Here is a 14322-nt window from a genome sequence, read left to right on the forward strand (position 1 = left end):
TTATGACGATGTAGAGTACCCCCTTAAAAATATTAAATAATATTCTTCACATAGACTGACTTCAATGTAAAATTCAAGGCGAAATAAAATACTTAAATAACCAAATTTTGTAATTCCTACGATGGATTAGTTTTATTTGAAAAACCCTTCAAAATTATACCATGATTACAAAATTTACACCATCCATTTATTTGATATGAAATAGGATCGTTTTACATTGAATACCTTACATTTTGAAAATTTGGGAAGAGGGCGAGTGCCATCACACCCCCTTCAATCCGCCAGTGTGTCTTATCCTATATCTTATACATTGCAAAACAAATTAATCAGAAAATGGCTCATTGCTCTCTAACCTCTCCTTCACGTTTCACAAAGAAGAAAAAACCAGCAAAAAAAAAAAAAAAAAATAGCAATATGATTTTATTAATGAACACTTTGAAAATGATTAAAAACTACTCAAACACATCAAGAACAAAAATGCAATTAATAGATAATGAACAAATTACAACCATATACACATGCTATTGCTACAAAGATCACTGACACTCGTCAGGGAGATTGGAGTCAGGCTATAACACGGGCGTCTGTGTATTCTTGGCAACAACCAGTTCCTGATAGTGCTTCTTGCAGTAGAGAATGCCGTGGGCTTGTGCATACGTGTTTAGCCTGAAATAAGGAATTATATTTCACTGCTTTAACACAAAAATACGCGTGTTCCGTATTGCGTAGGAGGTTTCGAATTTCTGCACTTGTAACATATGTAAGAAAAGCAGATAGTGGTTATAGTTTTAACCTTTATTACAAGAAACAGCGCTTTATATTTTTTTAAAACACTCCATAAAAATTCAACGTGAACGGAGGAAAAAATAGTTTTAGCATGTGTTTAAAAACGAATTGCACTACACTCAACTCGTCTTAGCTAAAGCCACACAGCATTCATGTCGACTTGAAATGAAGCACATTACATAACTAATCACTTGATTTACATATTTAATGAAGATAATGTAATGTCATTTATTCGCGGCTTTAAAGAAAACGTTTATGGACCAAAAAAAAAAAAAAAAAAAAAGAACAAAAAACAAAACACCCCCCCCCCCCCCAAACAACAACAACCCAACAACAACAACAAAGCAACCTGGATAATATTAGCTTCTCATTGGGTACTTACTTGAGTGACATTTTACACTCAGAGCACTTGAAGCAGAGCTTGTGAAAAGGCGTACCCCCCGCTTCTATCCTCTCAGCAGCATACACAGATTTACTGCAAATACCACACTTTTCACCACCACCCTGTCAACATGTGGAGACAATCTAATCAAAATCAAATCATTAGATGAATATGCGTATATACATCTTTTTGGAAATCTCTCTCTCTCTCTCTCTCTCTCTCTCTCTCTCTCTCTCTCTCTCTCTCTCTCTTTCACTCATTAACTTGCATTTTGAAAACAAAACTTCCCTATCAATGTTTACTAACTTGAACTGAAGAAATGAATTTGCCATGCATTAAATTGACTTCAAAGAACGAATTCCAAACCATTCATCATAAGCGACAGTCGGGAGTAAGTGTCAAATCAAGGTGAAATCAAATTCTTTAATTAAAAATACGTACCTTATAACCAAGTTCTAGATTTTTGTTATATATACATAAACACAATACTTGAAGTTTGCGGTACAATTTAACGGTTAAACAAGGGAGCTGCGTTTGAACCTGTGTATCGACACACACACCCTGGGCGTTAACCGGAGAGAGAAAGGAATTGATATATACACATATATTAGTAAATAAGCTAATCTCGGTAGTGTGCATATTTAAACAGTAGGACGCCACGATATTTTCTCGAGGAGTGTTTACTTTAAACATTCTTTTCCAGTCAAAGTTACCGAAACACAATTTTAATTGTATATCCATATCACCCATTTCAAGTATAGAAAAAGAAAAACACCCTGCATAGTGATTCATTAACTTCATGATAGGAAAAATTCACTATACTATACAGCATCGATATAGTACATTCGCGTATTATCTGGACAAAAACAGTACAACAAATGCACTTTATCTGCTAGAGGTGGCTCAATTAATCATGAAAGAGAGCAGGTAATTAAGAATGAAAGAACACACTACTTACAAACTTAGGAGGCATGTTTCCCTTCAGATTGTTGTGTCAGATCTAGCACTGTTGTTATATTTCCTTGTGTAGATCGAGATGCTCCGACTACGGCAGCCCTTTCACGACAGCCAGATCAATTTAGTGCTTTATTAAAAGAAAACTTTTAAAAATTAAAAAGGGGCGAATTCTTCAGATGACTTTTGTTTGGTCAGCGCTGTGTTCTCTCTCTCTCTCTCTCTCTCTTGTTTTAATATTTTTGAACTCAGGGGCGGACTTAAGGGGGGCGGCGCACCCCCCCTCCCCCTAAAATTTTCAAATATAAGGCAGTCTGATTAAAATCAGACCCCATACTCATTATCATTTCAACGATATGATAATGAGTATGGGGTCTGATTTTAATCAGACTGAAATATAAAGTAAATCGTGGTCTCTTGTTTAGAAAACGTAAACGATAAAAGATGCAATAATTTTGTTTACTGTCGGAGGAATAAATGTCAAAATCTTTTGATTTATTGAATTGCTTTTATTAGGAGCACTTACATTTTTTCCCAAAAACCCTTAAAATTTGCGTCATTACATTAATTTCACCTTATTAAAATTGATAGAAAATAGTAAAAATTATTACATATCAAGCCTTATAAAATCTGTAAAACCCAAGAGGTTCAGGGGGCTTCGCCTCCTAGGCCCCCATCAGGACCCACTGGGGGCCTCAAGGCGGCCCCTAGACCCCATGCCTCATAAAAGGTTGCGCCCCCCAAATCGCAATTCCTAGAACTTCCCCTCACCCCCATTCCGACGCTCTTATTTTTAATTTACGCCGTGTGTATTAATTATATAACAACAACCAGGGGCGGATCCAGGAATTGCGGTTACGGGGGGGGGGGGGGGGCACTTTATGAGGTAGGGGATGTGGGGTCGAAGTCCTGGTGGGGGCCCAGAGAGCGAAGCCCTCGAAAGCTCCTGGATTTTACAGATTTTATAGGGCTTGAAATATATCTCCTATTTAGTCTTTTGTACTGTTTTCTATCATTTTTTATGAGGTGAAATTAATGAAATGACGCAAATTTTATGGGTTTTTGGAAAAAATTAAGCTCTCCAAATAAAGTAATTCAAGAAATCAATAGATTTTGTCATTTATTTCTCCGGGAGTGGAAGGAATTATTCCTTCTTATATTGTTTTGTACATTTTTTTAAACAAGATACCACGATTTACATTAAGTTTGAAAATTTTAGGGGGGGGGGGGGGGCGCCGACTGCACCCCCCTTAAACCCGCCACTGACAACCCTCTCCCATATGAAGTTTTAGCTGTTTAGGGCCGTCTTGATGCCCTTAGTGGGTCTACGGAAAGTGCCTGTCCCTCTATATATCGAAATGATTCACATATTTACATGTTTACAGTTTCCAACTCCGTGCTTATTTGATATAGGGGAAGCAAACGATCGACATCCGCAATGAAAATCATCATATATTGATCAATATACACGCATCCCGTCCGAGAGATCGTAAAACGCGAAGCACTGTAACTGTAAGTTGCTAGTAAATACACGACCACTGATAAGACAGAAACGTCATGAAGAGGCCATGGATCAAACAGTGTTGTCAGATAGATGTATATTTTACCCGGCACAGTTGTACGACATCATTACAGTTAAAGTTAATCCAGAAGGGGGGGGGGGGGCGAGATTATACATTTTTGTTTAAAATAAAGGGGGTGCTCCAAGGTGGCCACAAAGGGGATTTGAAACTCGATCTCGTAACCCTTTTATAAAGTATTATGGTAATATATTGTATTGACACAACACAATATATATGACAGAAGCTCTAAAAGTCGATGATAGCAGATACATATATGGCATTAGTAGTAAACAATTGTAGTATATATTTAATGCATGAAAGACATATATAAATTATATCGCTTGTTATATATGTCTCTTGCTGCGTATTTGGAAACAATCGGGCATTATAAATATGTTATTATTATTTACTATTATGTAGAAATCTTTGTTTAATATTTTCCATAGGTAAAAAGAGGGGATGAAATGGAACCCTCCCCCCGCCGGTATGTTGAAATCCCCAGGATATGTGTTCCAATGTGCCGCATTCTGAAGGCCAGTGTAACACGTGTTGCATATTGAATTCCTAAAATATTTTATTGCGGCAATAAACACATTAATCAAAATTATTCCACGCCCCACCGCGATATATTTTGTTTAATGCACTGAAAGGTTAATCAAGTACAAATTAATTCGTACAGGTGGGATCTAAACATCAAAAATATTTTGTGAAGAAGGCCTGTTTGTGCTTTTAGTAGTATGGACATGCTGGGGAAAAAAAAATCAATAGGCCTATCTGTCTCGTTTTTGTTGGGGGTGAAATACCACATAATAGTTGAAATGTAAGTAATGCTGCTACTGAAAGAAAGGTTTGATAAATGTGTGCATTTTATTATTATTATTTAAATTTTGGGGCCATCATCTCGCGATCTCGTCTTCAATCCGGAATCTATTCCCTTCTCTGGTTTCGGAATATATTCATTACAAGGACAAAGGTCATGTTCAGCAGCTGAAGCCATTAAGATGGCGCATCATGAATGGATGTACAGGGAAAAGAGCTGATGCTATTAAATGACAGGTGAAGGTCTCCGAAGAAAACATTTTAAAGCATGCCGAAGCGGAAGAATCATCACACAGACGATCCAGAGGGAGACCAGACGATTCCGCTCCCGATCCAGTCGTTTTTCTGGAGACAAACAAGGTGCAGCCTCATATTATCATGATAATGCTATGCAAGAGTAGAGGATGATTATTTTCTGTTGTTTATTATCTTCACAACTGGCCACAAGTAATGCATAACAAATCCATATGCGATATTTGATACGTAAATAAGAATAGAGAAAATCAAGAATGGCATGTGGCATTTAAACTGAATGAGAGAGAGAGAGAGAGAGAGAGAGAGAGATTCATACTTTAATTTTTTTGAAAATTTTTTCCGGAGGTATGATACACCAAAAATACAGGTCTGAGGACATTTGTACTAAAGTTGTGATGTTGGAAATATAAGAATCTGCCTCATGTAGCAAATATTTGTAACCTATTTCAGTGTAAAATCACAACAACAAAATTAACATTCCCGTAAGTTACTCAAATGCAAGATCTGAATATTGCCAGCCACATTTTACAGTTGCAAAATATTTCAAAATGCTCTGAGAATACACTTTACATTTACTTTCTGAATTTATGTATTTGCTTTTATTATATCTATTCTAACTGATGATTGCAATGAATTCTTTATCTTGAAATAAATGCAGGTTTTGACACTAAGGCATGTCCGACCGACCGAGTCTACTAAATGATAGGTCCGGTAGGGTAAAATGTCGATTTACTAGTCCGACTGGTCGTGTTGAAAAAATAAACAAATTTAAGAAACTTTACTTTAAATCATTAGATATTTTATTCTTTAAAAAAAATAACTGTAAAGAGTTTGCGAACAATTTTGAACCACATGATGACATAATCTCTATTTTCAGTTCTAATAAATCGCGGTCGGAAGTGATGTTCTACGACATGTACACAATGTTAATGTGTGTAAAGTAATGTTTTGGTTAAATAGAATTATTGAATTCATTTTCATTAAAAGAAACAAAACAGTTCATTTGAATTGAATATAAGAAAGTGTTTATCAAATTGATGAATTACGTTGTAAACAGCAATTTTTCTGTGTTTATATACATATGTGCAGGAATGTCTATATTCAAATACGAATTCTCGTCCTCAAGGAAAGCAAAAGATGTCCCAAGAAAGAGGAATAAAAAGAAAAATGTTGGGAAGAAACAAAGCAGGGCTTATGAAATAGATTTGTAAAAAATATTGAGGTCATTTTATTCTAAATGGATTAAAGTATTTCCGTGCTGGTAAGAATTTAGAAACTGAAAATATGTTTGAAAGTAAAAGCATCAAATTGAATGACGAGACTAAAGATTTTTTTTTAGACAATTAAATGCATTTTAGTTCAAACTTAACGTTTGTCATTTAAATTAAGTATTTAGATATGGAGAATCTATCAGATTTTTTCTGGAAAGTTGATCAGGGCTAGTGGATGTAAGGTCAGGTGTAGCAAAAATCATTTGAAGTAGCCCGATTGGTCTAGTGCTCAAAAAAGTTAATGTCAAACCCAGAAATGTCACTAATTTTTCCAGTTTCAATAGCACCAGCCACAGTCCCAAAAGCAGGGATCACTCAGTTTGTTTCAGGATTATTGTCATTTAGGAAAGATAGATAGATGGCCCATTTCATTCTAAAATGATATGTAATGTAGTAGTTAGGGCTATACGGACCATAGATATCAGCCTGGGTAGCTCAGTGGTTAGAGCACCTGACTAGTAATGCAGGGGTCCTGGGTTCGATTCCCAGTCCAGCCACATATTTTCTCCTCTCTCTCCTATATATACTACATTTGGTGCCATTGACCACCCCTGGATTTGCAGGTGAAGGTCCTGCCAGGGGCAAAAAGAATCTGGGTTTTGTGTGTCTTTGAGACAAGACAAAATAAGGAGGGAGGAATGTAGTAGTTAGGGCTATACGGACCGTGGATATCGGCCTGGGTAGCTCAGTGGTTAGAGCACCTGACTAGTAATGCAGGGGTCCCAGGTTCGATTCCCAGTCCAGCCACAGATCTTCCCCTCTCTCCTATATATATATGAAGAACATCAATTATTGAAACAGTCACTTAGTAATTGTAAAAGTAAGTACTTCTGAGAGAGATATTCACATGAATGGAATAGAGGCTTTTGTTATTGAAAAATCAAGGGTAATACCATTAAGTGGCTTTTATCATTCATTGATAGGATGTGTTGGATTTGGAAGTGAAATAAGATTTGTCTACTGTTTAGAAATGATAACCATAGGGTACATGAATTTGTCATGATATATTTTTTTTTATGTTTCAGCCCTTTCATACGTCCAAAACTAGGAAAGCTTTGTGAAGCTGCTTGTGTAGTAAGTTTGACTAGAGTGAAAACTTTTCGCATAAATTAGCAAAATAACCTTATCATGAAAATATGGTTTTTGGAATTTTTTTGTACTGAAGTATTGAACAAATCAGATATTTTGAAAATTATGTTTCGCCGACAAATTTCAAAGCATACTCTCAGAGACAAAATCTATCGAAATGTAGATCTATGATTTATGTAGTAAACTGCACTCTTGTGTGATGCATATACTGGGTTAATTACATTGTCAATTAAATGTAACAACTTGTATTACCTATCTGTGCAAAACATGCCAATATTCATTATATCATCATAAGTTACTCACACAAGTATTAGTTATAAAGGAATCATTGGATAATTTATCTGTGTTGGTAATATTGACAGTTTTTAATACATTTCCATAATTTGAGCCTTTTTTCATTGTGTTAGTCTCTGGAGAGGGTGGTGGTACAGAACATTCTGCATGGCCTGTCCCCCAGCCTTTGTGAAGCTATACAAAGTGTCCCCAGATGGAAGGTTATACAGGCAGCATTCCCCCATGTCATGCACGCATGTTCAGCTCTCATTCAGCAGTGTAAACAGGCTGATCAGGGTAATTAAACCTAGCATTTGTCAAAGCTACAGCATGCTATTCTTGTTTTAAAAAGCTAGAATGAGAAAAATTTAAAAGATAATTTTGAATATTGATTTATTGCTATGAATCGGAAATTGAATGAGTAATGTAAAGTAAATAATGGACATTGATAGTTTTAACAAAAGCAATGATTGGTTTATCAATTATTAATTTTTCATTTGTCAGATTTGTTGTCATCCTCACCATACAATGAATTATTGTTGAGGTTGAATTTTATTTGTAATACCTTGCTTTTCATACATGTACTTATATAAGGAGAATCAGTATGTTTTTATGTGTTTTGTAGATACCCAGATTGTTTTTATGTGTGTTATGTAGATACCCAGTTTGTTTTTATGTGTCTTTGTAGATACTCTGTTTTTATGTGTCTTTTGTAGATACTCCGTTTGTTTCTATGTGTGTTTTGTAGGTACCCCGTTTGTTTTTATGTGTGTTTTGTAGATACTCAGTTTGTTTTTATGTGTGTTTTGTAGATACCCAGGTTTTTTTTATGTGTTTTGTAGATACCCAATTTGTTTTTGCTAAAAAGTCTTCTTCTCAAGAACCACCGGGCAAATTATCACCAAACTTATGCATAAGGGTGAGGATAGGTTGTAGATAAAAAATTGTTCAAGGCATCATCCTGGGGCATAGGGTGTGGTCTCAAGGTCACTTCAAAGTTGACCTTAGATTTTGTTTTGTTAAAACTTTGATATTTTGCTTAGTATAAGGACTAGGATCATCAAATTTTGTCAGTTGATGCATCTTAGAACTTATTATCATGTTGTCTAAAAAGTAGGTCATGGTGACCTACTTTTTGAATTTCACAGGTAATTATTATTAAATGGATTTTGATGCATATCTTGGACACTTTTGAGCCTATGATCATCAAAAGTTGTCAGTTGATGGATCATGGGACCTTGAACTGCGTCATGTGAAAAGTATGTCACCATGACCTACTTTCTGAATTTTATGACTAATCATTTATGAATACATTTTAGGTTGTTATTTCAGATACCGAGAGGTTTAGAATCATCAAACCTTGTAAGTTGATGCATCTAGAGGCCTCAAAACATATTTATAAAAAAAGTAGGTCACAGTGACCTACTTTTTGAATTTCGCGGACATTCAAATTTCGCATTTTCAATTTTAGATGCATATTTTGGACACTATGAAAGCTAGGATCATCAAACTTTGTCAGTTGATGCATCTTGAGTCTTCATAGTTTGTTAACCAAAAAGTAGGTCACCGTAACCTACTTTTGGAATTTGACGGCTATATTTTAATATTTCAGATACTATTTGACTTACAATTATCAAACTTTGTCAGTTGATGCATGTTGAGTCTTTAGAGTGTGTTGACTAAAAAGTAGGTCACAGTGACCTATTTTTGGATTTTGACGGCTATATTTGAATATTTCAGATACTATTTGACTTACAATCATCAAACTTTGTCAGTTGATGGGTCTCGAGTCTTCAGAGTGTGTCGACCAAAAAGTAGGTCACTGTGACCTACTTTTGGAATTTGACGTTTATATCTGAATATTTCAGATACTATTTGACTTCAATTATCAAACTTTGTCAGTTGATGGGTCTCGAGTCTTCAGAGTGTGTCGACCAAAAAGTAGGTCACTGTGACCTACTTTTGGAATTTGATGTTTATATTTGAATATTTCAGATACTATTTGACTTCAATTATCAAACTTTGTCAGTTGATGCATCTTGAGTCTTTGGAATGTGTCGACCAAAAAGTAGGTCACTGTGGCCTTCTTTTGGAATTTGACGGCTATATTTGAATACTATTTGACTTGTCAGTTGATGCATCTTGAGTCTTCAGTGTGGCGACCCAAAGTAAGTCACCTTGACCTAGTTTTGGACAGTTACATTTAAATTTTCAGGTACTATTTGACTTAACATCATCAAACTTGAATCTTGGTTAGTGAGAATTTTTGCCTGTTCTACAATGTATCAGAAGAGCGATTCTAGGCCCAGGGGCCTCTTGTTATGTGTGTTTTGTAGATACCCAGTTTGTTTTTATGTGTGTTTTGTAGATACCCAGTTTGTTTTTATGTGTGTTTTGTAGATACCCAGTTTGTTTTTATGTGTCTTTTGTAGATACCCAGTTTGTTTTTATGTGTGTTTTGTAGATACCCAGTTTGTTTTTATGTGTGTTTTGTAGATACCCAGTTTGTTTTTATGTGCGTTTTGTAGATACCCAGTTTGTTTTTATGCGTGTTTTGTAGATACCCAATTTGTTTTTTTGTGTGTTTTACAGATACCCAGTTTGTTTTTATGTGTGTTTTGTGGTTACCCCGTTTGTTTTTATGTGTGTTTTGTAGATACCCAGTTAGTTTTTATGTTTGTTTTTGTAGATACCCAGTTTGTTTTTTTATGTTTGTTTTTGTAGATACTCAGTTTGTTTTTATGTGTGTTTTGTAGATACTCAGTTTGTTTTTATGTGTGTTTTGTAGATACCCAGTTTGTTTTTATGTGTGTTTTGTAGATACCCCGTTTGTTTTTATGTGTCAGTGATTTTTCTACATTTTTCACTAGGGTCCTGTGGCTTTCGAATTGGGAAAATTGTCGATATTTCAATCAAATTGGGAAAATCAATTTTATAGTAAATAAGTTTTAAATTTATATCAAACATTATATTATCTTTATTTTACACATCTAATTTTCTTTTACCTTCTAAAATTTTGAACTATTCTATCCAAATCATAATTTCCATAACTCTTTGTTAAGTCGTATGTAAATAATTCACATCAAATGTTTATATTTTTCAAATACATTTTTTTCCATAATTTTATTATTGGGAAAAATGCAAGCTAAATTGGAAAAAATGCAAGCTAAATTTGGAAAAAATTTACTATTTTTAGGAGGGGAAATGGCCAAAATTCGGACCCAAATTGGGCCTTAAAAAATCACTGTGTGTGTTTTGAAGATACCCAGTTTGTTTTTATGTGTGTTTTGTAGATACCCAATTTGTTTTTATGTGTGTTTTGTAGATACCTAGTTTGTTTTTATGTGTGTTTTGTAGATACCCAGTTTGTTTTTATGTGTGTTTTGTAGATACCTAGTTTGTTTTTATGTGTGTTTTGTAGATACCCCGTTTGTTTTTATGTGCATGTGTTTTGTAGATACTCAGTTTGTTTTATGTGTGTTTAGTAGATACCCCGTTTGTTTTTATGTGTGTTTTGTAGATACCCAGTTTGTTTTTATGTTTGTTTTTGTAGATACCCAGTTTGATTTTTTATGTTTGTTTTGTAGATACCCCATTTGTTTTTATGTGTGTTTTGTAGATACCTAGTTTGTTTTTATGTGTGTTTTGTAGATACCCCGTTTGTTTTTATGTGTGTTTTGTAGATACTCAGTTTGTTTTTATGTGTGTTTTGTAGATACCCCGTTTGTTTTTATGTGTGTTTTGTAGATACCCAGTTTGTTTTTATGTGTGTTTTGTAGATACCCAGTTTGTTTTTATGTGTGTTTTGTAGATACCCAGTTTAGTTTGTTTTTATGTGTGTTTTGTAGATACTCAGTTTGTTTTTATGTGTGTTTTGTAGATACTCAGTTTGTTTTTATGTGTGTTTTGTAGATACCCAGTTTGTTTTTATATGTGTTTTGTAGATACCCAGTTTGTTTTTATATGTGTTTTGTAAATACCCAGTTTGTTTTTATATGTGTTTTGTAGATACCCAGTTTGTTTTTATGTGTGTTTTGTAGATACTCAGTTTGTTTTTATGTGTGTTTTGTAGATACCCAGTTTGGTCCCAGTGAAGTGAAGCTGCTGTACATTCTACACTGGATCATTCTGGATGCAGCCTCGGAGTGTGAAGACATGGAGACAGACCCTTCCAGAAATGGTGTTTCAGTACAGCTGCACTCACTCTGTACCGTGCAGCTTCTGGTGTATCTCTTGGCTCCAGTGATCCATCTCCTGAGGGATTCAGACTTTCAGACCCTGAAACTAGAGAATGGTCTAAGATTCTGGCAGCCATTATGGGACTATAGACAACCTGACATACCATGCTTCTCCACTCCCGTCAAACCACAAAGAAACATCCTCAAAGCTCAACGTAACCTGCTCAAAGTCAACACCAATGCTGCAAATATCTACATTGGTAAAGGCACTTCCAGAGAGAATCTCAATTTCTTGCATGAGCGACACTGTGCTAGTCGCAAGTCCAGTTTCAACGATCAACACTCTGTACATGCCCCTCTTGCCAGATGGAGTGATATATGCCCTCTTTCCACTGCAGACTCTCACTCCATTAACATGGAAGTGTTGTGTGAACACTGTAACAATGTCATATCAAGCAGAGAGTCAGAAGAAAGGACTTGTCACTGCAACAGAAAAGAAAGCACAGAGACCTTTACATTTGAACCCAACTTGTTTAATTTTCAGATGATGTCTTCAGTAGATGAGGAGTTGGTAAAGCAGAGACTAGCTAGTGCAGTTACCAGTGGAATCCGCGGCCCCACTGCTCCAGACATACTGAGTGCTAGCTACTTTGACATTGCAGTTTTGCGCTGTTTGTTCAGCTTGCATTGGTCCGAGGAAGGTGTTTTCTGGGGTTTGAAGTATGTGCATCAGAGGCTGTTGGAAGTTTGTGATGAGTATGTTAGAATGGATTACTCTGAACGAGAGAGAAGTCATTCCTTGCCATTCCAAGACATTAAGCTTTTAAGAAGTCAAAGTACCCAACTACATGGAAATGAAAAATCCTTTGGGAAACTAAAGAGTGGGTTGAAGAAACCCTCCTCCAGATTAGAAACAATTCCAAGTGCAGGAGAAATCTCGCCATCACTGGAACATAAAATGGAGGTAAATCGAGAAACAAATGTTGGAGGTGAACAAACTTTTAAAAAGATGAAAACAATTGCCCCAGAAGACCGTAAAAGCCAAAATACTAAAGACAAGAAACCCACATTTTACTTAGCAGGGTCTCCATCAAAAGAAGATACTCAGTACAATCAACTGACCAATGAATTCTTGAACTTCGAGAAAATGAGGAAAAAGGGAACAAGGTATAATGAGAGGATTTATGAACACTACCTATCAAAGAAGGACGACTCGTCAAGTGCAGCCACCATGTCTACACAGGACTTGGATGTTGATCCCAGTAATAAAGGTCACAAGTCAGTTTCATTCCCACCCTCTCTTACTAAACGGGAGATAACTGATGCCAAACTTAAACATCCAGGTTCTGACCATGATTCATTGATGACCAGTAGCCGCAGTTCCACCTCGTCCTCGCAGCTTGGGGATTCTAGTCATGCAGAGACAAGGACAGGGACCGAGGGAAGGTCAGATGTGATGTCATCGGAGGATGAGAAACAGAAGCCAATGATAATGGTGACTGAGCATGGTGTATGGGATCGACAGAGGATTAGGAACACAGTCAGTAAGCCACCAGAGTCAGCAAATGGAATCAGAGACAGGAAAGGTGATATTTTTGAGAGGAATAATGCTGGTTGCTTGAAAGACACTGCCCACAGAGAGAAAGTCTCAGCCATATTTTTCTTAGATGACCAAAATCAGCAGCAAAGAAAAGAGAAAGAGGGTTCGATTCCCCGTAGTATGACAGACTCTGATATTAACTACAACCATGAGGAGGAGGTTCACGAGGTGTCGGGATCAGTTTACTATACACAGGACAATGGCCACCTGAATTATAAAGTCATACTGCAGGCCATTCACTTTATTGCTCTGAATCAGGCCACACCCAAGGTGTGTGAGGTGCTATTGAATGTCATTAATTGTTTACTAGACCTGGAAGTTATAGAGAGGAAACAAGATGTAAAACCACCGGAATCTCCAGAGAATAAGAAGAACGAGGGAGACAGTACCCAGAGCACAGCCTCAGATTTATCACAGGAACAGACAGCTCACAGTCTGGCCATGGACAGCTTGTTAAGGTTACTTTTACAATCATACCGAATTACATTTCATTACAAATTGTATACACAGACAATAGACAATGTCTCTTCCTTTAAATATATTGAGGAACAGGAACATGGGGAAACTGTTATTTTATCTTTATTTGGGGGAATCTTTGCAATAAATTTTATTGTATGAATTTGTTTAAATTTCTGTGTAGACATGCATGAATGTATGCTGAGAATTCTGATTTCTTTACAGCATTTTTAAGGCTCTTGGGTGTCCTAATGGATGTGGCGATGGATTGAGGGGTAGTTATGGAGACCACCTAAGGTTGAAAGGTCACCAGTGTCTGCAAAGACTACAACAAATCAACTCAGTTTTGTTTAAAGTCTACCTGAAAGAGACGGTGGAGAAATGCCCAATACAAGAGACCGTAGATTTCCTGCATGCTTTACTGGGATTCTGCACTGACCCTACATTGATTCTACAACAGACTCAAGGCCAGGGTACAGTACTGGGAAATGTTTATCAGAGTATAAGTTCAACTGCTCATATTTTGAAAAATGTTGTGTTTACTTGGTGCCATTCGTAAAACCTTGAAAATTATTTTTAGCAGAAAGGAAGAAGTCATGTTCCCAGGCGGAGACCCCAGTGAATGGGTTCCATAACAACTTTGGCCACAGTATTGGTGGTGTGGGCCATCGAGGGGAGGAAGGTGTGCTGATAGCCA

The 14322-nt window shown here is 36.2% G+C and overlaps 2 protein-coding genes across 5 annotated transcripts in view; one reads left to right on the top strand and one right to left on the bottom strand.

Annotated features, from left to right (window-relative positions):
- Positions 1 to 405: 405 nt before the first annotated feature.
- LOC125682079 (uncharacterized) lies at positions 406 to 2351 on the bottom strand. Its single transcript, XM_048922468.2, has 3 exons — positions 2127 to 2351; positions 1169 to 1290; positions 406 to 666 (listed from the first exon to the last, which is right to left on the bottom strand). Exons 1-3 carry the CDS (start codon positions 2139 to 2141, stop codon positions 570 to 572), a joined length of 234 nt encoding a protein of 77 aa, XP_048778425.1. The 5' UTR covers positions 2142 to 2351; the 3' UTR covers positions 406 to 569.
- Positions 2352 to 4372: 2021 nt separating this feature from the next.
- The window catches only part of LOC125679235 (protein unc-80 homolog), a 63258-nt gene continuing 53308 nt past the window's right edge, over positions 4373 to 14322 (top strand). For 2 of the 4 annotated variants that reach the window (XM_048918279.2, XM_048918282.2), the window contains exons 1-6: positions 4440 to 4863; positions 7055 to 7103; positions 7526 to 7688; positions 11464 to 13627; positions 13851 to 14098; positions 14206 to 14322. The exon at positions 14206 to 14322 is cut by the window's right edge and continues 68 nt beyond it. In XM_048918279.2, the coding sequence (XP_048774236.1) occupies positions 4772 to 4863; positions 7055 to 7103; positions 7526 to 7688; positions 11464 to 13627; positions 13851 to 14098; positions 14206 to 14322 (2833 nt within the window). In that variant the 5' untranslated portion in view covers positions 4440 to 4771. Of the gene's footprint in view, positions 4864 to 7054; positions 7104 to 7525; positions 7689 to 11463; positions 13628 to 13850; positions 14099 to 14205 lie in introns of all 4 variants that reach the window. The other 2 variants (XM_048918280.2, XM_048918281.2) reach the window with 2 other exon arrangements.

Source organism: Ostrea edulis, chromosome 2 (genome assembly GCF_947568905.1).
Source record: "Ostrea edulis chromosome 2, xbOstEdul1.1, whole genome shotgun sequence".
NCBI lineage: Eukaryota > Metazoa > Mollusca > Bivalvia > Ostreida > Ostreidae > Ostrea > Ostrea edulis.

What these genes read in the sequence shown, in the direction of transcription:
- LOC125682079 (XM_048922468.2), bottom strand. An exon ending in GAGTGTAAAATGTCACTCAA is followed by an intron (nt 667 to 1,168) that starts GTAAGTACCCAA and finishes TCCTTATTTCAG; the next exon opens with GCTAAACACGTATGCACAAG.